Source organism: Festucalex cinctus, chromosome 18 (assembly GCF_051991245.1).
Source record: "Festucalex cinctus isolate MCC-2025b chromosome 18, RoL_Fcin_1.0, whole genome shotgun sequence".
Lineage (NCBI taxonomy): Eukaryota > Metazoa > Chordata > Actinopteri > Syngnathiformes > Syngnathidae > Festucalex > Festucalex cinctus.
In genome coordinates, this window is record NC_135428.1 from 8,921,348 (window position 1) to 8,946,414 (window position 25,067).

The 25,067-nt window shown below is 38.7% G+C and overlaps 3 protein-coding genes and 1 long non-coding RNA gene across 4 annotated transcripts; 3 read left to right on the top strand and 1 right to left on the bottom strand.

Moving 5' to 3' along the window:
- Positions 1-191: 191 nt before the first annotated feature.
- On the top strand, positions 192-2,571 carry spag7 (sperm associated antigen 7). Its single transcript, XM_077504972.1, has 7 exons — positions 192-329; positions 911-978; positions 1,065-1,153; positions 1,233-1,317; positions 1,397-1,486; positions 1,571-1,727; positions 1,809-2,571. The coding sequence occupies exons 1-7, from the start codon at positions 212-214 to the stop codon at positions 1,922-1,924; spliced, it is 723 nt and encodes a 240-aa protein (XP_077361098.1). The 5' UTR covers positions 192-211; the 3' UTR covers positions 1,925-2,571.
- A 467-nt stretch (positions 2,572-3,038) lies between these two features.
- chrdl2 (chordin-like 2) lies at positions 3,039-8,669 on the top strand. Its single transcript, XM_077505115.1, has 11 exons — positions 3,039-3,212; positions 3,447-3,559; positions 3,640-3,733; positions 4,237-4,379; positions 4,512-4,605; positions 4,784-4,845; positions 4,948-5,101; positions 6,410-6,598; positions 6,676-6,849; positions 6,927-7,019; positions 8,181-8,669. The coding sequence occupies exons 1-11, from the start codon at positions 3,146-3,148 to the stop codon at positions 8,306-8,308; spliced, it is 1,311 nt and encodes a 436-aa protein (XP_077361241.1). The 5' UTR covers positions 3,039-3,145; the 3' UTR covers positions 8,309-8,669.
- Positions 8,670-12,250: 3,581 nt separating this feature from the next.
- Positions 12,251-16,686, bottom strand: LOC144006249 (uncharacterized). The gene is made up of 3 exons (XR_013279766.1): positions 15,396-16,686; positions 13,371-15,074; positions 12,251-13,260 (listed from the first exon to the last, which is right to left on the bottom strand). It is a non-coding gene; the product is annotated as an uncharacterized LOC144006249 (long non-coding RNA).
- Positions 16,145-20,405, top strand: LOC144006248 (sialidase-3-like). The gene is made up of 3 exons (XM_077504998.1): positions 16,145-16,833; positions 16,973-17,213; positions 17,623-20,405. Exons 2-3 carry the CDS (start codon positions 16,986-16,988, stop codon positions 18,613-18,615), a joined length of 1,221 nt encoding a protein of 406 aa, XP_077361124.1. The 5' UTR covers positions 16,145-16,833; positions 16,973-16,985; the 3' UTR covers positions 18,616-20,405.
- The last annotated feature ends 4,662 nt before the right edge of the window (positions 20,406-25,067 follow it).

Below are 25,067 nucleotides of genomic sequence, written 5' to 3' on the forward strand. Positions count from 1 at the left end.
TTTAATATATGTAATCGTGAAAGAGTGAAGTATTTGAATTTGATTTCTAATGGATTGCTAATTTATAGAAGGAAAAAGTCGAGAAAATGCCAAAGCATTCAACAAAGCAAAAATAATGCAGTATCTGTAATATACAATTTAAACACTTGAGGGCGCCTTGCATTTTACGTAGCAATTTGAGATGCGTCAAAGAAGACCGTATGAGTTGCGCATGCGTAGTCGCTGTTATTGCTATCAAGTCAAGATGGCGGATCTGCTAGGTTCAATATTAAACTCGATGGAAAAACCTCCAACAGTCGGCGACCAGGAAAGCCGGCGAAAGGCTCGAGGTAGAACAATATATTGGCCATTGTAACAACTCAACATGCGTTTTTGCTTTGAAACTGTACAAAGTGATACACGAGTAAGAAAAATATGGAAAGGGCAAACGAGGTTATTTCTGGTGCTGCTATAAGCCGGTTTGGCACGGTTGGTGAGATAGTAATGATCTTCGAGTCTAGCCAAGGAGACCGCCCACGATCTCATGTTTATTATCTAGGTCCACAGGCCGGGCCCACGGGCAGATGTCCCGGTTAAAAGCTCCATGTCCATTCCCATTTCCCAATGTTGGTTGCGGACGCATTCGTAGAAACGTGATTGGTCCCTACGATAAATGTATGTGACGTCACGTTTACGCCATCACTTACTTGTCTGAACTTTTCTTTTTTTGTAACATTTGCTTTTACGAAAATGATCCTATCAGCGTCCAAAAAGCACGCGGTGGCTTTACTAAATAAGGAAATACAACATTACTTACTGTAATATTGGGTACTGCATTTATCATGCTAAACAATTTTCTCCATTTGTTTGCAAAGTTTTTACTTTCAACAAGGTAGACATGATCAAGTTGATGAGTTCTGTACTTTTGCAGAGCAAGCAGCGAGGCTCAAGAAAATGGAAGAAGATGAGAAAAGAAAGAAAGCAGCGTTCAGGAAAAGGGCGAGTACTTCATCCGAGTGATATTGCTTTTGGACATTGTAAACGTGCATGCAAAGTGATGCTAAATTGCATCTTTCACTGTTTAGATGGAAAAGGAGGTGTCAGATTTCATCCAAGACAGTACACAACAGAAGCGAAGATATAACCCAATGGGGAAGATTGAGCGAAAGATATTGTAAGGTTTATTAAATATTACAAATGTGGGAGTGAAATGAGTTTTTGAAGGGGATTAAATACAATTGTTGTTCTTACAGGCACGATGTCGCTGAAGTGGCTGGTTTGACTTCTTTTTCTTTTGGTGAGGATGAAGAGAGCCGTTATGTGATGTTGTTCAAGAAGGTTGGAAAATATGCTTTTTCATAAATGTTGACGTAAACACGAGGCATCATAATTAGCTTCAACTTTTCTGCTCATGTAGGAGTTTGCTCCATCTGACGAGGAGCTGGATGCTTACCGCAAAGGAGAGGAGTGGGATCCCCAGTTGGCGGAGCAACGACGCAAGCTCAAAGTAAGACCAGAGGACCCGAACATCTAATAGAGGACCTTTATAAAAAAAAAATATATATATATGTTTTTTTATGGACTACTATAGGAGCAGGCTGCTCTGGAAGAAGAAGCATCCCGGCAGAGCAAAAAGTCAGAGGTGTGTCCGAATTCCAACTACCGAGACAAGTACAGCCACCTGATTGGCACCTCCGCAGCCAAAGATGCAGCGCACACACTAGAAGCCAACCGGACGTATGGATGTGGTGAGTGTAGCTATTTGCACCCTGTAGCGTGCACAAGAACTCCCCTTGACATCATTTCACTGTGGTTTACCTCCCTACCAGTGCCGGTGGCCAACAAAAGGGACACTCGCTCCATAGAAGAAGCCATGAACGCCATCCGAGCAAAGAAACGGCAGAAGTTAGAAGACGACACAGGCGCACACGGCAGCACTTCCTGAGTCGCTCTGCGCGATCTCGCTCGTGTGTGGATGTGCAATTTGGTCCCTGACTAAATTCTGTAATGCAGAGACTTTATATACGGCGGGTGGATGTTCTAGTCTGGTCCTGGTTGTACAGAAGATACTCAGGATATCTGAGTTCCTAACGTTGTGTTAGCTACTAACTTGTCATTGAGCCATCGACTGTATAAGGAACATGCTTGTGTTAAAATATGATACCCCAAGTGTTATCTACAATACAGAGTAGGAAATATTAATGCACATTTTTAGTATTGAAAGTGTTGAGATCTCACTTCCAAGGTTTTTAAAGGTCATACTGTACATCATTAAGTAAGCCGATGTCATTGATTCCCCCCATTAGCATTTTTACAAATTAACATCTTTGAAGATTTTTAAGATTAAAACAGGCTGAGAACTTTTTTTTCAAGACACACAAATGTCTACTTTTTAAGCATTTGGATTTTTTTTTTTCCTGATCTGTGATCAACCGCCACTCCAAGATGTCATGTCAATGATTTGGGATGGAGTATTTCCTGGTTATTTTGTTTTTTTAGACAAAGTTTTTTTTGTTTTTTTTAAAATGCTGTTTTATCACCCCATATGGAATGTATAAAATGTAAAAATAAGACTTAATGAATTTGTTGTCATTTTTTGTTGTCATTTTTACAAGCCCCCCCCCCCCCCAAAAAAAAAACAAAAACAAAAAAAAACGAGGCTAATATTGGTGTAAAAATAAAATAAAAATACACTGATTTCTTTGATTTATATTTTTTTCCAAACAAGGAAGCAAATTACAATATTCAAAGAGAAACTTAAAAAATGTTTTTGCTACAATGTCACACCCCTGATTGGTTTTGTTTGAATCTTGCTGCACTGGATCAGACAGACTGCGAAAATACTCAATTTATTGCAGCTCGTTATGGTAATAGGCTACAATTGTATATTCTAATTTATATTTGGAATTGTATTTCTTTTTACGCTTACATTTTTTGTTATTAGAACCGCATAGAATAGGCAAGGATGCAGGTTTAGTTTTATTAGTAATTCAATACAATTCACTTCCTAACAAATTGGCGAGATTGCATGTCATGATGTACTTTATCCTGCAGGAGGCGTCACTGCTTAAAGTAGCAAAACTTTGCTGTGCACTTTGATCCGTGTAGAAACATACATAGTATTTTTACTTCTCGGGCTGTATGACGCAGGATTTGGGGATGAAAAATGAAGTCCTTGTTGGTTTATTTGATGCTCGTTTGGTGTGCAGATGCTCAACTGAGAAGCCGTAAAGGTAAGATTTAACTTCTCCGCGTAGCTTTTATCCAAAAGGGTGGGAAAAAGATAATCTCGCTGTTCTCCAAGGTTGCATTCAGTTTGGGGTTTTGTGTAGATTACTTTGTCAGACACAATCTGCACTGGGACCTGATGGAATGTTGTCCCTTTGTAATTCGTTTATAATTAGATCACATGCATGTGTGTCTTTGTTCCCTTGAGCTCATCCTCTCATTTGTAACCACTAATGCAGGCTCAGGGGTGGTGTGCAATTTTAAAGACAAGACTTTCAAGCCAGGAGACAGTTGGCATCCTTTTTTGGAGCCCTTTGGACTCATTCTGTGCATGCGCTGCTCCTGCACTGAGGTACTGCTTTCTAAACTTTTCAAAATAAACGGAAATTATGATTAGATGTGGTGTGACAAACATGATGTTGCTTGTTTCAGAAAGGCCATGTAAAATGCAGTAAAATCAAGTGTCCTCCTTTGCCATGTGGCAAACCAGTAGCAGACCCACAGCAGTGTTGTCCACGATGCACAGGTAAGTCATCGTTTCCCAACATTATTGAGCCAATTCTTCAACCACAAAACTTTGGAAAAAGTAAGTCTACTGAAATTCGCATGTTTGTGTCAGTTTACTCACAAAATTACTCAGTCTGAAGCCTGTTTAGCTAAACAAAGCTGTTGTATGAGCGGCAACAGGTGGATACTCAGGTTAATTGTCCCTTCTGCCATCTAGTGGAAGATTATTTAATTGTTGCGTATTTCAACTCACTGCACAATTAATAGCAGTTTGACAAATAATGAATAATCTTAAAGCTGTTTAATGTCACTCCGAGTGATATTTACAGCTTAAGGCTAACAAACAATGCAAAACAACATTGCCATGCTAACAACTAGCATGCTTAGATGAGGTTTTAAAAGCAACATATACAAGCAACATGTGACATACCACTAATGTTCTACAACATAGCTGGGCAGTACAGCTATAAGTAATCAACCCTTGCCAGCCACCAAATACAACATGTTTTTCTGTTTTCTTAGATGAACCCAAGATCCCAGCAGGTCTGAGAGCTCCTGTGAAGTTATGCAGATATAATGGAAGTATATATCAACCAGGAGAGACCTTCACCAAGCATAACCTGCCAGCCAAGCCAAGCAACCAGTGTGCAATGTGCTCATGCTCGGTGAGTATATCCTGCTTGCTTTGTTTCTGGTCTTCCTGTTATGCCTTTGTATTTGGCAAAAGTTGTTTTTTTTTTCTCTCTCTTAGCTTCTGGAACTAAAAAAGACATCTGACATTTTTTTTCCTCCCTCAGAATGGAAACATCTTCTGCGCAGTTAAAACCTGCCAACCAATCAGTTGCTCCTCCCCGGTCACGCTTGCCGACACCTGCTGTTTGGTGTGTAAAGGTAGGCCAACTTCTTCCAGCTGTCAAAGGAGCGTATCTCATTTCAACTTGGACAGAGTGAGCGCATGGCGGATTTATTCTCAATTTTGAAAGCACTTATACAATCATTATTATTCAATTTTAGTTTCATGTTGTTGTAAATGTACATTGAATTAAAATTCACATTTTATTTCCTTCAGATTCCAGCGCCTCTGGCTCGTTGTCAGCAGAGGATGGAAACCAGCAGCTGAACAGAGGCGTCGTATGTTATTTGACGAATACGTTCCAAATGCTCATTTTAAATGATTTTCTTTTAAATCTTCTTCTTACACAATATTTGCATGTGTACGTGTGTTTCCAAAAGAGACATTCAGTGGACCAGTGTTCTGGAGAGCCAACTAGACCGCGGTCCCTCCGGGTCAGGACTTCTCCCAGACACCTGAGCCTCAATAAACTGAACCTCAGAGGGGCTTCAGAGACCACTGTGAAGATTTTGTTGCAGAGGAAGCATCCGAAAGGTTTGTTTTCTTCTATATGTTCCTCTTCCTGAATCAAGAAGATGGAATAGTTTATTGCATGTGAGGAAGGAGGAACGCTCTGAACTAAAACTAGTCACAAGCACTAGAATGCTAATATAACAACTAGGCAACAGGTTTATTTTATCAGACATGCATGATTCTTATAGAATCATAGAAGTACTCAAAAGAAATAATAGAAGCGCCAGCAAAGTTATTTTATTTATTTACCTGCACTTTTTTTTTTTTTTTAAGTTAATGAAATCTAAGGAAATAACCAAAACTAAAATCCAAAAACATTTTTGTTAACAAAATAAAATATAAACAAAAATGCTTAAAAAAAATAAAATAAAAAAAAGTACAAAAGTAACAAACTATAATTATGGAGAAAATGTCCTTTGTTTTAGTCTTTGGTAATTAATTTAATACACTTAAAATCACATTAAAAATGTGAACCCCAAAGGCTCATGAATTAAATTAATTACCAAAGACTTAAAAAATAATAATAATAATAAAAAATGACATTTTCTCCATAATTATAAAGTGAATTTAGTTTAATATTAACCGGAATAAGGACGTTTGAAAGTATGGCACATCTTCAGATGATGTCGCTCCGAGGCGACAATTTTCTGTGCTTAATTTGGCTCCATTGGCTCGGCCCCGCCTGCTTTTTCATTTAACTCAGCCCAAATGCAATGCTAGGTAAGAAATGTTTCACTTTTTTCATTTACCATGGTGTTTATTAAATATTGCACACAAGTAGCACACATCTTTTAAAACGAAAACTCAAGTAAAAATAAGCATTTTTTTTTAAATAACTAAAACTACTAAAAAAAAATAAATAACAAAACTGTCCTGAAAACTAATTAAAACTAACTAAATTAAAAAAAAAGCAAAAAAACAACAACCTTAAAACGAAATAAAAACTAACTAAAATGAAAATTCCAAAACTATAATAACCCTGGTGGGGAATTGCCTCTTTATTCTTTATTCTAATTAGCGTCTTCCTGGGTTCCTCAAATAAATCAACAAAAATATACAAAGTTTAAAATTACTCTATGCAATAAAAATGAAAACACTAAACAAAAACGGTGTTTAACAGATAAAGTAGAAACAACCATGTATACAATTTAAAAGGTCACAAATAATAATAAGAAAAAACTAAAATAAAATTGCAGGTATACATTAATAAATGCAAAATCCCTGCCTCTATTGCAGTTACTACAAGAAGTTAGATTTTTCCCAATGATCTTCTTCCCCTCCAGTCATCCACCAACCATTACCACCATTTTTCCCCGTCTCTCTCATCAGCATGTTTATACAATGGCAAGACATACTCGCATGGAGACATGTGGCACCCGGTTTTGGGGAAGGTCCTGGAATGCATCGTGTGCTCTTGTAGCGACGGCCTGCAGGAGTGTAAACGCATCACGTGTCCCAGCCAGTACGCATGCCAACATCCGGTCAAGTCGCCGGGAAAGTGCTGCAAGACGTGTCCAGGTAGCCAAACACGTTTCGCAATGTTTTCGATTAGCTTTTGAAACAAATCCACACTCTCTGTTTCGGTTTCCATCTAGAACATAAAGCTGCAAGTAACCAGACTCAGTGTTACTCGGGCTACAAAAACAAACTTTTGGTGTATAAAGTGGAATCGGCATTGAAAGTCGATTCCCCCAGCACAGTTCGGATAATGGCAATTGAACGAGCAAATACTGCTGAGGTGGAGGTGCAAGTGTGGAAGATGGTAGATGGTACAGTACATCTCATATTTGTGCATTTTTCTCTAAAAATATTTATTTTATGTAAATGACTGACTTCTTTCATACAGGTGTTTTGCAACTGATGGAAATTGGAGATGTTCAAAGGAAAGATATTCAGGATCATCCGGAAAATTACACGTTACTGACAACAGTTGATGAAGGTACAGTATTTTTGTGTGTGTGCATTTTTAATAAAACATTAATAGGGGTGTCAGATGATTACAATTTTTAATCATAATTAACTAATTCACTCCCAGCCATCTTCACTGAAGCCACCCCCTTCGCTTGGCTGTTTTAATGGATTTTGACTGATTTTGCAAGGCCAACAGAATATTGTGTTCTATTGCTATAAAACATGGACCCTACCAAAAGAAAGATTAGCGTCTCTTCTTTCATCAGGGAAAAAAAAAAAAAAGTATGTTTCTATCTGTTTCTGTTTTGCAGAAATTAGCAATAGAATATAGCTAAGTTTCATCATTATTCACAAATCTCTTCAAAACTGTGGGGAAAACAGCTTGTTGCAACATGGCCCTGGTTGATCTCTTTACTCTGCTGCTACCTGCTGGCCGTTTTTGGAATAACTACCATTACTTTAACTGTTCTCTTCAGTTCAGAGGCTGCATCAAAGCCATGAAAAAAAACAAAAAAAACAAAACATAAAAATGTATGAATACGTCTTTGGGTAATATTTAAAATAGAACGCTTTTATACGTTTTTGGGCGCAAATGAGTTCATCACATGACTTCAATAGTTAACTCTCGATTAATCGCAAATTTTACATCTGTTCTAAGTGTACAATAAAATGTAAAATAATAAACATTTTTTTAGTTCTCATACGCTTGTTAACAAAGTGGGGAAAAATGCTAAACTAATATAAATATGTCTGCATCTTTTAGTCATTGATGATATTGTCATAATGATTCTTAAAATTGAATTAAAAAGGTGTACTGTAATGTAAAAAATCGAGTGTGGTATTGATTTGTGTTGAGGTCATTTTTCTGCCACTAGATGGCATAATTATATTTGCAAGGGCCGGTGACAGGTCAGTGCCTTTTTATTTTCATATTAAGAGCTATCTAATCTTTAACATGAAGTAACTTGTGAAATTCTGCACATTTTTAACTTTAATCACGCTTTAAAAAAAAAAAAAAAAAATATATATATATATATATATATATATGTATGTATATATATATATATATAGTGGCGTTAGAGGAACTTAAAATTAACTGAAAAATTAACTCTAATTTTGAACCCCTAATTCTAAATAATTATGGCATTATCTAACGTTGTTTCTGACTCCTGTTGCGTTTGTTTTCCAGAGATGTGGGGCAAATTCAAAGAGGGAGGAGGCAAACTGGATCAAGCCGCGACCGTTTGTGAAGATGGCATTCGGGAGATGGTGACGTTCCTCAATCCCAAGCAGGTCGAAGTCCTGTGCTCGCCTTAACTCGCTTGCGATTGGACACCTTTGGGAACAGTATTAACGCATACTTTTAACTGCATGGAAATGTTATTCCAGGATATCAGGCCACAAGCTACTTGGTATGTACAATTATTATTTTTAATATACATATTTATTGTAAATAAGACATTTTATCACATGATGTAAAGTGTTGTTAGTAGACTGCTCTCACTGGTTGGCAGAGGGCAACTATTAATTTAAAAAATGTGTAAAAAGGTCTTTATAGTGGATTACTAGGATATGCTGTAATGAATTAAACAGAGGCTGATGAGAAAAAGGAAATAACACAGTTAAATATTATCTAAATTAAAGTGGAACCTTTCAGTCTGCTTCTATCATGTAATTGGATTATATATATATATATATATATATATATATATATATATATATATATATATATATATATATATATATATATATATATACTTTAGTGGTTCCACTGTAACTGTATCTCATCCACCATGATGTTCATTTTGTGTAGTACAGTAGACTACACAATGACAATGAGACAACAAAGCCAAATGTTGCATCTTATTTAGAAATGTTGCTCTTCAGAATCCATCAAAATATAACCTGTTTGATATCCAATAATGTCAAAATGTGTCAGCAGAGCAAATCTCAGTCAAAAGGTTCAAATGTCAACTCAGGACTTCTTCCGGTGAGGAGTTTGCATGTTCTCCCTGTGCTTGCGTGGGTTTTATCTGGCTACTCTGGCTTCCTGTCACATTGCAGAAACATACATGTTAGGTTCCATGAAGACTCTCAATTAAGGGGTCTCAAACTTGATTTATGTTGGGGCCGCTGGAGCCGCATCAAGTATTCCACAAAAAGGGGTTGAATAAAAAAAAAAAAAAAAAAAAAAAAAAAAAGTACACCTAGTCCAATCTTCTCAGTTGTAAATAATAACAGTTCAGAACATTAACAGTTCTTCAGAACGTGAACAAGATGGTTACGGTCAGGCTATTGTAGGCCTTAAGTCATTTAAAACACACACAAAACCCCTTGGGCAAACGACACAGCAAAATACTTGACTAACATTAAACTTTGATGTCAAGTACGGGGCCTCAAAATATCATACTGCAGGCCACAAATGGCCCCCGGGCCCTGAGTTTGAGACCCCTGCTCTAAATTGTCGTGTGTAAATGTGAATTTGAATTTTAGTTGGTTTATACTAAATAAGTAATATAAATAAAAGCAACAGTTGGTTTATTTTGACCCGCAAATTTGGTTCATGGAATTTGGGCGTGCTGAAGAACTGAAGTTGGTCACCATTTAACGCTGTAACTCACCAGTGTGGGTAGTTTTTACCCCAACATGCTGGGTCGAATCCTCAACTCTGAGTATAACCCAACATTGACTCGGCCCCTTTAGGACCCAGCACTGAGTTAGATGTTTCATCCAAGACTAGTCCAGCCAGCACCGATCGGCCTCTCACCCAAAGAGTTTTTTTTTTTTTTTTCTTTAGTTATCCATTGTAAACTGTAATCAATCTGAGCTCTAAACATCAACATGCAGTCATCCTCAAGCCAGTTTGATCAACAGGTGTCAAGTTATCTGTGTGTTTCCCTTGCGTTGCTGCCAGAAGGCTCCGGAATAATATTCCTCCTCTATGAACTCCTCGTGTGCCCCCTCCCTTCCAACAATGACTCATTGTCCTCCTTTCACACTTTTAGCGCCAGATTGCTCGCTCCCTCTCACACTACAGGAGATATTTTCAATTTGCATGCCTGCATTACTCTCGCAAAAATGTTTGTGTAAGCCTCTGAACCCGACAGCTCGGACAGTCTGTCTCGGTTCACATTGATATGCTTCTGTCTGGCCATCGAGTGGGAAAAGCCCATCGTTTATTTTTTGAATTTGTCACACGCTCTGCAAGTTGTAGCAGCTGGGGGCAGTTACTGGGTATAACTCACACACTTGTTCAGGCCTTCGTTTACGTTCACTCCAACCTGCCGGACAAAAGTGAATTTGAGTTTTAGAATCAGGGTCGCGACCTTAATTGGCTCAATTGACCAAGCACAGTCCAGTTTAATTTATTTCCATATGTTTTAAAGAAAGCATGAATTACATATCTAAAAATATGACGTCAGAGAAAAACTGAGATTGGTTTTAGATTCCTCATCCAAAAATTTTCTTTGAGTTATGGTTGAGTTTATGTGAGCCAACATCAGCCCAGCCCCACGTTTGTCACAACTGGACTGTGATTAGCCAAGAGTGGCTTCAGTTAAAAATCTAATTTATCACTGGTTCAATAAATGTCAACAAAGCTCCATGTGTGACTATCTGACTGTCATTTCCTCGCCGCCTTCTTTGACAGCAGCGCTAGCAAGCAAAAAATAAATAAATAAAATGGCAGCACGAGCAAAAATGCCAAAACGTCGGACATCTTTTAATATTAAATGGACGAAAGAGCACAATTTCCTGGCCAAAAGCAGTCGAGACTCGTTTCATGGCTTCTGCACGCTTTGACGGTGCGATGTGGACGTGGTCAGGGCAAAGCAGCCATGGAACGTCACGCGGGGCCGGAGAAGCATAAAAGCAAGAGGCGAGCAAGCAGGTGCCTCTTCCTTGAAGACATTTTTTTCCTTATTTGCTTTTCAAAATAAGTTACGTTTTATGGCACGTTGCACTGTTACAGAAGCATGTCACTGCTTAGTGGTTTAAAAACATGGTAACTGTAAACTAAATAAAGTCTGAAAAGACTTTTTGATATTTTTACAATTTAGTTGCACAAACATGTTCTATAAACCATGCAAAACTTTATTGATGAAAAGACACCACAAGTCTGATGTATTATTATTATTTTTAAATATGTCCTCCTTTTTGACCTCATGGAAATGGCCACCCTAGTCCCGATAATGACAAAGCCTCAACTCCATCAAACAGCTTTTTGGAGGAACTAGAATTATGATGCTAAATAGCTGGTGTAGCATGTTTCTTATGAAACATCCCTACATGTTTAATTTGTGAAAAATATATCTACATAAACTCTCAACGGTAAATTCTAACGGAATATTTTTGGGGCTTTCCATGCATAGCTAGCTAGCTAGCGGGCTAACTTCACTTTCCAGGGTCTTCAAGAGGAAGAGAAGGACCGAAAGATGGATGGAAAATGGATGCTGCCTAGTGTAGTAGAAACATCCTGACATGCTTAAAGTCTCTACAGTACATTCTACCGGGTTGTTTATGTGGCTTTCCATGCCGCGTTAGCTAGCTAGTGGGCTAACTTCATTTTCTGGGGGCTTCAAGAGGAAGAGAAGGACTGAAAGAATTGCAGCAAATTGTATTAACAGGTAATTAAGCCTTAGACATGTTTGTTTTCATAGCTGATTCATGCACTCTGCTGTGTTTATACTTCATGACAAATACTTCAGCGATATGCCGAGGGCCCGGTTATTTTTTCGCTCCCTAGTATGAGGCATGCCAACGAATCATGGACAATAACAGCATAATTGTCATGAACACTTTAAATGTGAACCTTTTTTACACGTGCAAAGAAATAGTGATAAGAGTGAAGAAAGCCAACTGCATTTCAGTGCTTGGGGTCTGCCATGGTCTCTTCTGATCTGAACCCTACGCATGAGTGTGTTTCATCAAAGAGAAGCATTAACGGCGCAGTCTGAAGCGAGCTCATTTGGCACTTGATTAATGAGCAGTGTTGATGAGGTCCCTGTTCGTCACAGGCAAAGATTTGGTGTTAGCCAAGCGCAAGTGGTTGACCTTCACTTTAACAGCCAGATAAACAGTTTGTATAATTTGTGCTGTTCAAAACATTTGTACTTTTCTAGTCATTTGATATTGGGTGATCTAAATAAATCTACTGTTTTGACTATTTTTTTTTTTATTAAATGACAACATTTTAATAGTCATATGGACTCAATCAACAATATGTGGATGGGACAATTTGTCTTTTATATCTTTGGTTGTATTAGTAGATCATTTTCACTTCATAACATCATACCGTTCACACTGCTGCGCACCAGATGTCTCTCTGTGGTGTTGTTGTAACTTGTCACTTTAATCACAAACAGGGATTTCCATCAGAAAATGCAGCGCCGCACTACGGTGACACATGAAGGTCAGTTTACTGGTCACGAGGAGGTTTAATCATTGTAAACTGTCGCAGGAGAAGGAAGCGTTCTTGATGATGTCATAAAAACATCGTCATCTTACGTTATTTTAGCGTTGAGGCAACACTATAACAGCCAGGTTACTATTAGCCTATGGCAGATGGCAGGATGAATTAAGGTGAGAGAATCTGACTCATATAGAACCTAAAGGGGTAAATAAAATAAATTAAAGGAGTTGTTTGTATGTAATATTCATTATCCTTTCTGTTCACTGTAACCATATTAAATAAATGTCAATCATTCGTTTTGGTGTCCTTGCACATTGCCAGTATAATAATAAACATCCACACACTCGAGTCCTGAAATGTTTTTAGTTATTTTTCTCCTTGGATGCAACTCAGCCAACTCACATTGGCTTCTCTGTATTTACTCCATGTTCCATTGCGCTCCTAAAAGGCGCTTGTATTCTGTCTCCAAATCCCTCAGCAGCATAAGCGCCTCCTTGTGTTCTGTTTTCTTCACACAAGTGCCGCCTAGCATATTGCCTGTGCAGAAAAAAAAAATGAAACGTACGTGTGTTGTCCTTTTACTTTCATTTCCTCGATTCGCTCAAAAATGGTTTCACTAGTTTGTTGTCTTGGTCTCAACAGTGGCAGATCCTTAATTTGTGCGCACACACAAAAAAAAGTTCTCATCATAAATCTCATATACAGCATGTATGCAAAACAGTTTGTGTGTAGCTCGGCCAAACCAGTTTTAGTATTTGTCTGTAGGGCGTCTGGATGTTATCAAGTCTTGCTTTGGAGCCTCTGTAAATATTAAGATTCTTCAGTGTGATCTCCAGCATTTGAGCAGCTGTTTGAATCCCTGTTAAAAAGAATATAGGCATTCCACTTCACCATGGGGCCATTACGCAGCCAAAGCGTCTTTAGGCCAGGAAGAAATTCTGCCGAATAAAAATAGCCGCAAGTCCTCACCATCGGGCCGCGCCACATCAGGATTTGATTTAGCGTGCATCTTCTTTGTGCAGGGAGAGTTTCTCGCAGGCGCCCATCCTCGTGTCTCTTAGAACGGTCACCGTCGTCTTTAGAAATGTCAGTTGCCTGAACAACAAAGAAGCATTTGTGTTGTTAAATGTCATGTTTCATTGAAAAGATGCTTTTCATTTATTTATTTTTTTTTGTATGGCCTCAATCAGTGTTAAATATGAAAATTGAAAGAAAAGTGGTTAAGTTGTTTGGACTTTGGAATCTTTATCTCAACTGGCAAGGACAGCTATATTGCTAGCATATGTATATGATAGAGTACTGCAAAAAAACAAAAAACGAAATGCTCCCGGTTTGATGATGTGTATTTTAGATGAGCGATGAGGATCAAATCAACCTGATGACCCAATGGAACGGGTCATACCGGCGTCGATTGCAAGTCGTCATGAGATGAAGTAGAGTTTTCCAGTTACTTTGCCTTTATGTGTTCCAATGAGCTTCTGTGAGCGGAAGTGCGCGTGAGCTAATGATTGACACATCGCTAAGTCACGCTTTCTGCCTCTCCAGTTTCTGATTGGCTAGTTTTAGTCCTGCCATAAGTTAGGAAATATTAATTAAAAATGTAATTAAAGGCACAAGATAGGGATGTTTTTTAGGATAATTTTCATAATTTTTAAATAGTTTTCATTGCACACTCAAATATAATTTCAGTTTGTATTTATTTACTTATTTATTTATTGTTACTTTTATTGAGTTGAATCAGTATTTTTACTGTTCCGAGTCTATACTTCTGCTTGCACAGAGAGTGAATACTATTGCCAACTTTGCTCACTTCTGAGACGTATTAATTCCACTGTGTGGTTTTAATGTGGGCCTAGTGGTGGAGATTGCATCATACCAAGAGTTATTGCTTATACTTTGGTGACCTTTTTGGCTTGCATGGCAGCAGCATATTTGACGAAGCTCTTTGTATTAGATCAGTTTAGATTGAGCAGGGGTCCCTAATGAGGTAAACAATGACCATATAAGGAGGATTATGAGTTCTTTTTGTGGTCAAAGGGTTGGAGCGAAAGTCGATTTCTCAAAGTTTTGGGAAGGAGAGCCGCAGGCAGCAGTGCCTCCTTCGCAGTAATCTGATGATCAAATTCAAAACAGTGTTACACAACACCTCAAATGTAACAAAAGTCAAAACCAAGGTTGGGTAATTGAACTAACGCATCTTGTTGTGAGATAAATAGAAGAACTGAAGCTCTGGTAGAGGTAAAAATAAGGGCATAACGTACCTTGAGACAGATCCAGATCTTTTACTGGATGTCTGTAAAGGCTTGGAGCATCTCATCATCACTTTCAAATAAGATATTTGTAGATAGATAAAAAGATTGAGTGTGTATTTGAGGGGAAAAAAAAGAATACATCACCGATCAGTCATGTCGGGAAAAAAGGTGATTTAATATTTACTCGTCTTAAAAAGACAAGGGATAAGTTTGCTCCCTGAATTTTGCTTTGATTTTAGATTTAAAGAAAAAATAATGATACAAGCCAAACTAATGTTGAAATAACATACAATGTAGCATTAAAAAACACAAACATCATGACCTCTTAAGATTTGAGAGTCTTCTAAAGGCGTCAGAGGACAGTTTGTTTTCATCAAGCATCAGGACCTCCAGGGCGTTAAACTAAGTGTCTCCACAGTGCCTGTACAAAAGAATGCCATAAAAAATAAATAAATCGACAAATACGTTTATAATCGCTGAGGGCAGATCATTTTCACTTTGACAGTTGTGCACCACCTGCTGGCCATTTTGAAAATTGTAAAACTGCATCTTCATGTCTAATATAAAGCCTCCTCGCCATGATTCTTTAATTGGAGAAGCCGTGAAGGTCATAAACGTGTGCTAGGATGTTATTATTATTATTATTATTTTTCCAAGGATTGCCCAGCCTTTAAAAAAAAAAAAAAAAAAAAAGTCAGCACTTTTAAAATATGACCTTTCCCAATGAGCTCGAATGACTCACCTAAGGCGACGCAGTTGACAGATGCATCAATGCAAGCTACATTGTCCAACACCTTGAGGTCACCAGGCACAAACTGAGTAGAGGAAAACAAGCATATAACCTTATCGATGCCCACACAGAGTGACGAGACTACAACGACCTTCTCACAGAATTCAACTCCTGTTCACTGATGTTGACAAAAAGCACAACTCAGTCGGCTCATCAACGCCATGAAACTGCAGCTACAGGATAATGAGGCATTTAATTGCAGTCACCAACAGGCATTAGTAGCAAATAAGTGATTTTAACACAGATGGATGCTACTGGCTCACCAGGAAGACTCCGTCTAATGTATTACAGCTCCTTTACTCCTTTATTTTACTGCTCAGTCATGCTTTTTTCTCTCTGCCATTCTGCAAGCAAGGTGAATGAGCTCCAAAAGAAAACATTGGTTAGTAGTAGTACAATGATTATCATTTCAATTATAGTCAATGACTGCATGCCTGACAAAATACACCAGAAGAAATAAACAAAAAACACAAGGGCAACTGTACACACAGCATATAGCCCATATTCAAATTAAAAAATGTTAATTATCCATACACTACGGACTTACATTACTCCTAGTAAAATACAGTAAAATGAAATAGACTGGTGACAGTTAATTGCTCGTGTGGACCCTCCATGGTGGTCAATCAGGTTATCTCGTTTTTCCGTGTCAAATAGTTTATTCATCCTTATTTTTAAATGTTCATGCTGGAAAACATTTGCTGGAATTATACTAACTCTGAAATACAGAAGCAGTCATAACCGAAGAAATTGTTTGTTTTTTTCTCCCCCACCTCCATGTGGTGTGCCATCGCTTAGCAACAACGTGTCAGTAGCACTATACCTCCTGACCAATGGGTGGCGACAAAGCGTTTATTGGCAAATGCGGAAGCCAGACGTAATCAATTTTAATTAATATATTTATTAATAAGAAAAAAAATAAACCTAAATACGAGCCTCGTTCACGTACTGCAATAAATGTGTTGATAGTAATAGTTCTATTGACTCAGGTGACAATGTTATCGTTTTTTTGTTTTGTTTTTAAGACATCATACTGCGCATGCGCTCCAATGGCTTCTCCACTCGACGCGCAAGGACATTATTTATTTTAATTTCTATTTTCGAATTGGTTCTGTCGTCGCAATGAATGATATCTATAAGCAAACACGCAACGACGAGTAACTAGCAATTATGGCACCTTGTGAGGTAAAACCCGGCGCATATTTGTGAAAGCGGCGCCGAAGCGAACACGGAAGTGTGTAGGAAGTAGTCCTCCCTTCCGCGTCTTCTCCTCTCGCGTTCGTCCCTCGGCGTCAGTGTCATGATCGCCGGAGCTCTTTGGACCACTTAAAGCAATGAGACAGTGTGTCGATCAGCTCAAGGTGACAAATGTAAAGCGTGACAAGTGAAGGTAAGGACTTTCCCCGCCGTGTCGAGTTGCACAGCGACGTGATGTGTGTGTGAACTCTTCTTCCCTGCGAGACTGCTTTTAGAACGTATGCAACCAAGATGATGTGTCTTGATAATAAACGTGCTGCATGCCCCTACAGGAGCTGGTGCATCATGGGGAACACGCCATCGAAGAGCGACGACGGTGGAGAGGAGCCACCAAAAACAACTTTATTTGAAAGGGAGCCGAGTGGCATCACGTACAGAATCCCTGCTCTTATCTACCTGAGGCACAGTGGTACCTTTCTTGCCTTTGCCGAGAAGAGAACCTCTTCTCGTGACTGTGATGCCAAACTTCTGGTTATGAGAAGAGGGGTGCAACGTGACGACGGATCTGTTCAGGTAGTTATTAAAATGACTAAATGCACTTTACTCCTAATGGTTGTGCTAAACTGTACCTTTCAGTTTAACCTATGAGATGTGTCAGAAAAGTTCCAGAACCTGTGCCACCTTCTAACAATTCATTTCTTATTAATGGACCTCATATTTTGGGAATATTTTTTTTAAATACAGCTGCAGCAGAGCGTTTTGAAGGATATAAATTGAAGGTTGTGGCTGGTGACCTGGCAATAACATATGAAGACATTTCAGCTATCAAACTTTATATGGTTTTATTATACTGTAACATAATTCACTGTGTGTGGGCAAAGTTCAAGGTCACAATTGAGAATGATTATCTTTAGCAAATGTTAATTAGATTGTGCTGTTGTACCTAATGAAGAGTCCACTCATTATATTATTATATTTCCAGTGGCTGTCGAGCGAGGAGTTGTCGACGGCATGCCTGCCGGACCACCGCACCATGAACCCCTGCCCCGTGTTTGAGAAAAACACCAGCACCTTGTTTTTATTCTTCGTCTGCATCCTGGGAAACACTTCGGAGAGCAGGCAGATCATCACAGGTAAGAACAAGACGCGTCTTTGCTACGTCAGCAGCGGTGACGACGGCCACACCTGGAGCGAGGCCAAGGACGTAACCGAGAGCGTGATCGGACAGACGATCCGCAAGTGGGCCACTTTCGCAGTGGGTCCGGGGCACGGGGTCCAGCTGGAGAACGGGAGGTTGATTATCCCAGCCTACGCCTACTACATCCCGTACAGGTGTTTCTCCTTCCCTGTTCCGCACACGGTTTACCCACGCGCGCTGACGGTTTACAGCGCGGACTTCGGCAAGACTTGGCACGTGGGCAAGATGCTCCTCAAGAAGTCGTGCGAGTGCGAGATGGCGGAGATCATCGATCACGAGGGCCGAAGTCACCTGTACTGCAACGCCCGCAACTTCGGCGGCCACAGACGTGAGGCGCTGAGCGAGAACAGCGGCGTCTGCTTTGACAAACCCCGCACGGCCCGCGAGCTGGTGGAACAACCCAACGGCTGCCAAGGGAGCGTCATCGGCTTCCCCGCGCCCGAGTTCATCCCCAGCGAGGACGCCGAGAACAAAACAGACACGTCCCCTCTGTCTCCCGACACCCAAACCTGGCTCCTCTTCATGCACCCGACCAGCAAGCACAGCCGGCGTGACATGGGCGTGTACTTGAACCGGTCCCCCCTGCACTCGCGAGGGTGGGATCGGCCCAGGATCATCCACAGCGGGCCCAGCGGCTACTCGGACCTGACCTACAACCGGGACAGCGATCAGTTCTCGTGCCTGATGGAGTGCGGCAAGGAAAGCGAACTGGAGCAGATTGCGTTCATGTCGTTCACGCTCAAAGAGGTCATGCAGGCAAACAGGAAGACGTGCTAAATGACTACTGTTGACTGACCTGTATATATGAATGGATAGCCGATAGCTCATACAAGCCATTGAAGTCACAGGGCGGCCATCTTGTTACTCCCACCTCTAAACTCTACGGTATACGTACAGATGAGACATATATGGCTCGTAGACAGTTAGTATAAGGCTGGATGCGGGGTGGGGGGTTTGTGCCGCACTATTTTTTAACAAGTTAAAAAAAAAACACACAAGTGGACGGTAGGTTCTGCTTTGAAGACCCCATTTTTCTTTTATTGCTCAGTTCCTTGGACCCCTATATTAGATTTGGTGGAGACATATTTTGTTGAATTACAGTTCTAATTTAATAAAAAAAAAAATATATACACATTTTACCTCCTGTACTAAACATCATTAAACATATAATTTATACATGTATTTAAGGCAAGTTGTAAAATGTGTGAAGTCCTCTTATGTTTAATACATTTAAAATGCCATAAATCATGCCTGTTTCTACTAAATACTGTCTCAAATGGTCTCCAATTTCGATACTGTAAATGTAGAGGATGGTATGCCGAAAAACGTTTCTTGGGAGGAGCAATATGGCGGCCTTGCGACCTCAAAAGTCTTGGCATATCGGCTATCCAGTCAGATCAGTGCTACTGTAGCTTCCGCAAGCTTAACATCTTAGCATGAACGATGCTATGCTAACGTCTCTGTGTTTACTCGTGTTCCTCTTCGTGGAAGCGTGCATGCATGCTGAGTCATCTGGGCTGATGTTCACTTATTTACATGATAATGTACTTAAGTTCAATGTGCTGCCATATTTCCTCAAATAGTGGCTGGGGTGCAAATATATGCAACTGCTGGATCGGGCACTTATTTGTAGTCAGCGTGGCCTTTAGGCAAATGCTTGCCTCGTCTAAAGTTAGAGCTGTACATGCTGATGTCTCGTCCAGGGAGAATTCTTATTTTTGTTTTACTGTGGGAATAGATTTCTTTCCTTTTCAATAATGCAGTGTAGTAGAGGTAGATTTAGCTTTACAAAGTGAGATGGTGATTTGAGTCAGTGCAGTTGACTGACTAAAGGGCGGTGGAAGACTTGGGACTGGACTCGAGACATGATGAGATGGTGACTGTGTATATATAGAAAAATATATATATATATATATATATAATATATATTTTTGGACTACAAAGCGCACTTAAAATCCTTTAATTTTTCCCAAAAATCAAATTTAATTCAAATTCCTTTCTATTGCGTACGCTACACATTCTCATCTGCATCTAATCACAAGCAGGCGTCTGTTTTCGTTATACCAGAGTTAGAGCTACTTCCTGCCTCCATGTCTCAGAATCATGGGAAATGTAGTCCTAGCTTATGCCGAGGGAGACAAGGGGTTTGCAAACTACGGCCCAGGGGCCATTTGGCTTCCATATTTTAGCGCTGCACAACGTATACTTTAATCAAAATAACATTTGGCACGGCCTGCATCACATATTTTATTTATTTTTGTGCCGAAGAAGTTGGAGGGTTTGCTGATATGCAAAAACAGGAAAAAAAACTAACTAACAGCTGCTGACCACCTCCAATTTTGCTTTTTACCTCTTAACAGAAAGCTGTGATGTTGGTAAAGAATTCCAAAGGGGCTTTTACAACCTTCTCTTTTTCTGTATGCGGCCCCCAGAGGGAAAAATTTAGACATAAGCCGATCGTGTCTGGCTGCGAGTGGACGTGAGTGTTAAACAACACAAATGTGACAGGTCATGGTTGCCGTGGGAGATTTTGAAAATGTTTAAAAAAAAAAAAAAAAAAAAAATTACCTCGTCAGTCATGGTATGGATATGAGTCCTAGTTGGCTATAGTAAAATGGGAATGAATGTAACAAAACCTGGAGATGGTCTGTTGTTGGACAGGCTATGAAAAGTCTACACACCCCAGTTCAAAGGATATTGTGATAGAAAAAAAAAAAATTCTAAATCTTTTTACACCATTTAATTTGACCTATAACCTGTACAACTCAGTTGGAAGACTAAATGAAATGTTCTCAACAACTGAAATTATTTGGTTGCACAAGTCTACACACCCTCATGTGGGATCTGGCTATGTTAAGAATTACATTCAAAATTATGCCAAATGGAAGTCAATGCACACCTGCTGGCTGCCACTACTTTTAAGTGTCTCTGAATAACCCCAAATATACTAAAGATGTTCGAGTGGGCTTATCCTGACACTTTTGGTCACATTAAAGATGGATTTTTATTTTTCATTTTTAAATTTCATTTAATGATTTAGTGTGTGTGGTCTTGTTTTTTTTAATATTTTTTAATTTAATTTATTTTAGTTTTTATTTTATTTATTTATTTAACAAAAATTTGGTATTTGAACAGAGGTGTGTAGACTTATACCCATTTAACTTGAGAGTTGTACATGTGTGAGTTCATCCCAACTCTGGCAAAAGCAGTTTAGAATGTAAAAGCATTATTTAGGTGAAGAGGTGAAGTGTTCTCTGATGTCTTTTCAGGTTTTATGTTGCTGCGCACCCGCAAAACCATGGCAGTGTGTGTTTTGTATAGTTTTTAATTAATGATATTATTTGTTCAAGAGCTGGATTTACTCTACGACATCGTAGAGTGAAGGCCACTATTTGAGGACATAAGCTATTTAAAGAATGAAACTATTTTGTCGGCTGGTTTTAAGCATGCTGATCTGCCATTTACAGCCTGTGCGTGTGTGAGTGAATGTGAGCGTTTGCCTAGCATGCTTGACAAGTGTTCCTTACCGCTTCCCGTGTCATATGAAACTACATTTTGCAGATTTCTCCTACCTCTTTATTTTCCTTCAAACAAGGAGTGTAGCATTTCTTCCTTCCATGATCCAGCTTTCCTCCAATTTCATCCTGTACTGTGATTCACATATGCCTTCTCGTGTCAAACAGCCTTCATATGGAGAGAAATAAAACAGACTGTGCCAAATATAAGTAACGGAAACCCGGGGGGGGACGATTTGCTCATTTGAAGCAAAATTAATTTGTAATTTTACAATGTATCTGTCCATGGATGTTTGAATACATATTGGGAATTTCTGCCAAAAGTTTTTGAAGACGACAACTGTGAATATTGTGTATTATTGACTGGTTGAAAGTAGTGAAGTAGTAGTGAAGTGATCTCACAAGAATTTAGTAGAAAATACAAAAATTCCGCTGTATATTAATCTACATGTGTAGTCTATATTGTACTATATTAGTTTCACTTCCAGCAACCACGAGTGTCACCTAATATGCAAACCCGTGACAGTCCACAAAAGAGTTAGAAATCCTGATGCAACGTAGGCAATTTTTGTGCAAAATCCTGCAAAATTCTTGTGACGTTCCCGATGGTTGTCGAATGATGACTTTTGTAAGATTTCCAAAAGAAATTGCACGCACTGAACACCCAGTCATTTTAGGATCCTACTTGGCCAAATGTCATGAGTCTCTTTGTGATTCTACATGATAGCGTTTTTGTTGACTGTTGTGGAACGTGACAAAAGCTGCATGGCATTTTTTTTGTATAAAATAAAAATAATAATGCAAACGGCTGTCTCGTCATTGAACTATGCAGCTACTTATCCCAATAATAAGAAAGGTTCAAATATTGAATGTAAAATATGAAAACATTTCTTTGACTCATTTGTTCCCAAAAACGTATAAATGTGTTCTATTTCAAATGTATTAAGTATCCCAATGACTTATTTATATGTTTTGTTTTGTTGTTGTTTTTTTAAAGCTAAAACATACATAAGGAAGCCTATCAACGGTCAAGAACGGGTGAAAAAAAAAAGGCAGTAATTACAAAAACGACCAGCAGTTGGAGATAAGAGTATAAGAGATCAACCAGGACCATGATGAATACAAGTTTCCCCACAATTCTAAGAAGTTTTGTGGATAATGATGAAACGTATCTATATTCTAATGCTAATTGCTGCAAAACGGAAACAGATAGAAATATACTTTTTTTTTTTTTTTCCCCTGATGAAAGAGAATCTAATCTTTCTTTTGATAGGTTTCATGGTTTATGATAGCGATACACAATATTCTGTGGGCCTTGCAAAATCAGTCAAAATCCAGTAAAACAGCTGGAAGAGAAGGGGGTTGCTTCAGTGAAAATGGCTGCGAGTGAATGAGTTAAGTATGTGAACAAGACTGTTTACACATTAGACATGCCTTATTAATCTCTTCTTCATACCAGCATAAAGCTGCTAAACTGGAAATGCCTCCCTTTAGGTGTGTCTGCATTAAAAAAAAAAAAAGTCAATTTACACAACACTATTTGGCTTTATGAACGAACCCCAATCTCCCAACCGTCTTGATAATTTTCTACCTAATTCATTCATGTATTTATTTCTACCCCTTTTATTGAAAAACAAAATGCAATCTACAAACTTACCTGGTCTGTCGGGTCAAAAATAGTTAACCCAACCTTGGGTAACGATAAGAAAACAACCCAGCATTTTGTTTTTGCGTTAGTGTTTATCTCGCTAGCCCCCTTTATGAAATCTGACTTTTCCTTCTAGCCATGAAAAACAATTGATCACTTCCTCACCTGTGAACTCTCATGTGCAAAATCATCGAATCAGTGAAAAGCATTTGTGGAAATTCAGAATTCATGACTTGGATGATTAAATGGCATCATTTTGAAAACATTTCGGAGGACACTTTTTAATTTCCGTCCGTTCACGATTAGCCAGAGAGAATGACAATGAAGAAAATTGCTCGACTAATCACTGTGTGTGCGTTTGTGCGCTAAAGAGCATTAAGGCAATTGTGTGGAACCAATACACACAGTGCTCTTTATTGGAGATGGAGGCTGTTTATTCCCTGTTTGTTATCTTTTTTTTCATCACTTTTGCCAAGCAGCACCTTCCCAGATTGGGTGAATCACATTATGACTCATATTTATTTATTTTATATCTGCAGAGTGTTTTTGTTCACAATTTTCCAGCACATATGGTAATCTGTATCACAGAGTGGCTATAAAACAACACACGCACACTCACGCACACACACACTTGTCGTCTTTGCTCTGATGATATTCAGTGAGGCTCACCAGTGTTGGCGGAACAGATGTTTGCTGTTGATGTGACAAATGTCTCGCCAGTCGTTGCTCTTTTCTCTTTTTTTTCTCTCCTCCCCTTTTGCTGGACACTCCACTCTTCCAAACAGTTCAAATGAAGCATGTGCAGGCATCTGTTCAATCTAATCATAGCCAATCCAAAAACTGGATCTAATGTTATATAAGGAGTTAATACTGAGTTTTGATAACAATGTTTAGTTATTGTTCTTTTTTTTGTCTTTGAAATATGGCTGTTTATAATATTTTATAACTGTATGATGCAGTGCAGTTCTACACCATGGAAAACCATATTTTTTTTTAAATTTTATTATTATCATTGTTTTTATTTTGATTTTCGGGAGCATCTAATGTTTTAACTGGTTAGTGAACCAAACATGTCTTACACATTAGATGAGTCGTACATGTCACTAACTGGCAATATATTGATAGATAACAATGGAAAGTAAATTGCAGAACTGAACTTAAGGAGCAGGTCTTAACCTCATAAGCACCAAAGAAAATTATATTCTTAAAGGTTATGGCTGTTCTTTTCCTCTTGTAAGCGTTTCTCACTTAGCACTAAAAAGCAGACTTGGATCACTTTATGGATGGATTTTTGTTATTTTAGGTTGGACACTTTAAAAACATTTGGGTAAAAAAAATAGCCCGAACTGGGTCAAAAGTGAGCAACCCAGCTTTCTGGGTTATTTATTTTTCAAAACAACTTGGGTCAAGCACAGAACAATCCCCCAAAAATCAATTTCTTTATTTTTATTTTAGAGTGAACACTAACAGGTTGAATTAGATGAGGTCAAAAAGAGGCCGACATTTGGGTCAAGTGAAAAATCCACAAATGACCCCAAAAAAGTTGATTTTTTTTGTTATTTTAGAGTGAACACTCTAAAAACAGTTGGGTTAAAATACCGGGAGCCAAAATGGAGTCGATAAATAAATAAATGAATAAATAAATAAATAAACAAATAAAGAAATAATGGGTTGTTTTGTACAAAACATTTTTTTGTGGGTTATTCACTTGACCCATCTTTTTGGGTCATTTATTTAATTTATTGGATTATTTTTTTCATTATTATTTATTTGTGTCATTCCATTTTTGGGTTACTAATAACCCAATTGCTTTCAGAGTGCACTGCGACTGCTTTTTCTGTATTTTGGGTTGAAAAGAGATATATAATTTAAAGCCTGATTGACTGGCTGGCTATAAAAGTATAGATATAGTTTGGATTGATGTTGATGAAATGATAATTCTGTGGAACCTAATTTCTCGTTCCTGATTGTAAAACGGCCACACCCATCCCTACTAAAATAAGGTGCACACGCAGCACCCACTGTCTTGACCTAAGAGTTGAACTCTAGTTTACGTTAAGGCGGTG

What these genes read in the sequence shown, in the direction of transcription:
- chrdl2 (XM_077505115.1), top strand. Translation starts at nt 3,146, where the DNA reads ATGAAGTCCTTGTTGGTTTATTTGATGCTCGTTTGGTGTGCAGATGCT. An exon ending in GTGTTGTCCACGATGCACAG is followed by an intron (nt 3,734 to 4,236) that starts GTAAGTCATCGT and finishes CTGTTTTCTTAG; the next exon opens with ATGAACCCAAGATCCCAGCA. An exon ending in GTGCAATGTGCTCATGCTCG is followed by an intron (nt 4,380 to 4,511) that starts GTGAGTATATCC and finishes TTCCTCCCTCAG; the next exon opens with AATGGAAACATCTTCTGCGC.
- spag7 (XM_077504972.1), top strand. Translation starts at nt 212, where the DNA reads ATGCGTAGTCGCTGTTATTGCTATCAAGTCAAGATGGCGGATCTGCTA. An exon ending in AAGCCGGCGAAAGGCTCGAG is followed by an intron (nt 330 to 910) that starts GTAGAACAATAT and finishes GTACTTTTGCAG; the next exon opens with AGCAAGCAGCGAGGCTCAAG. An exon ending in AGCAACGACGCAAGCTCAAA is followed by an intron (nt 1,487 to 1,570) that starts GTAAGACCAGAG and finishes GGACTACTATAG; the next exon opens with GAGCAGGCTGCTCTGGAAGA.
- LOC144006248 (XM_077504998.1), top strand. Translation starts at nt 16,986, where the DNA reads ATGGGGAACACGCCATCGAAGAGCGACGACGGTGGAGAGGAGCCACCA. An exon ending in GTGACGACGGATCTGTTCAG is followed by an intron (nt 17,214 to 17,622) that starts GTAGTTATTAAA and finishes TTATATTTCCAG; the next exon opens with TGGCTGTCGAGCGAGGAGTT.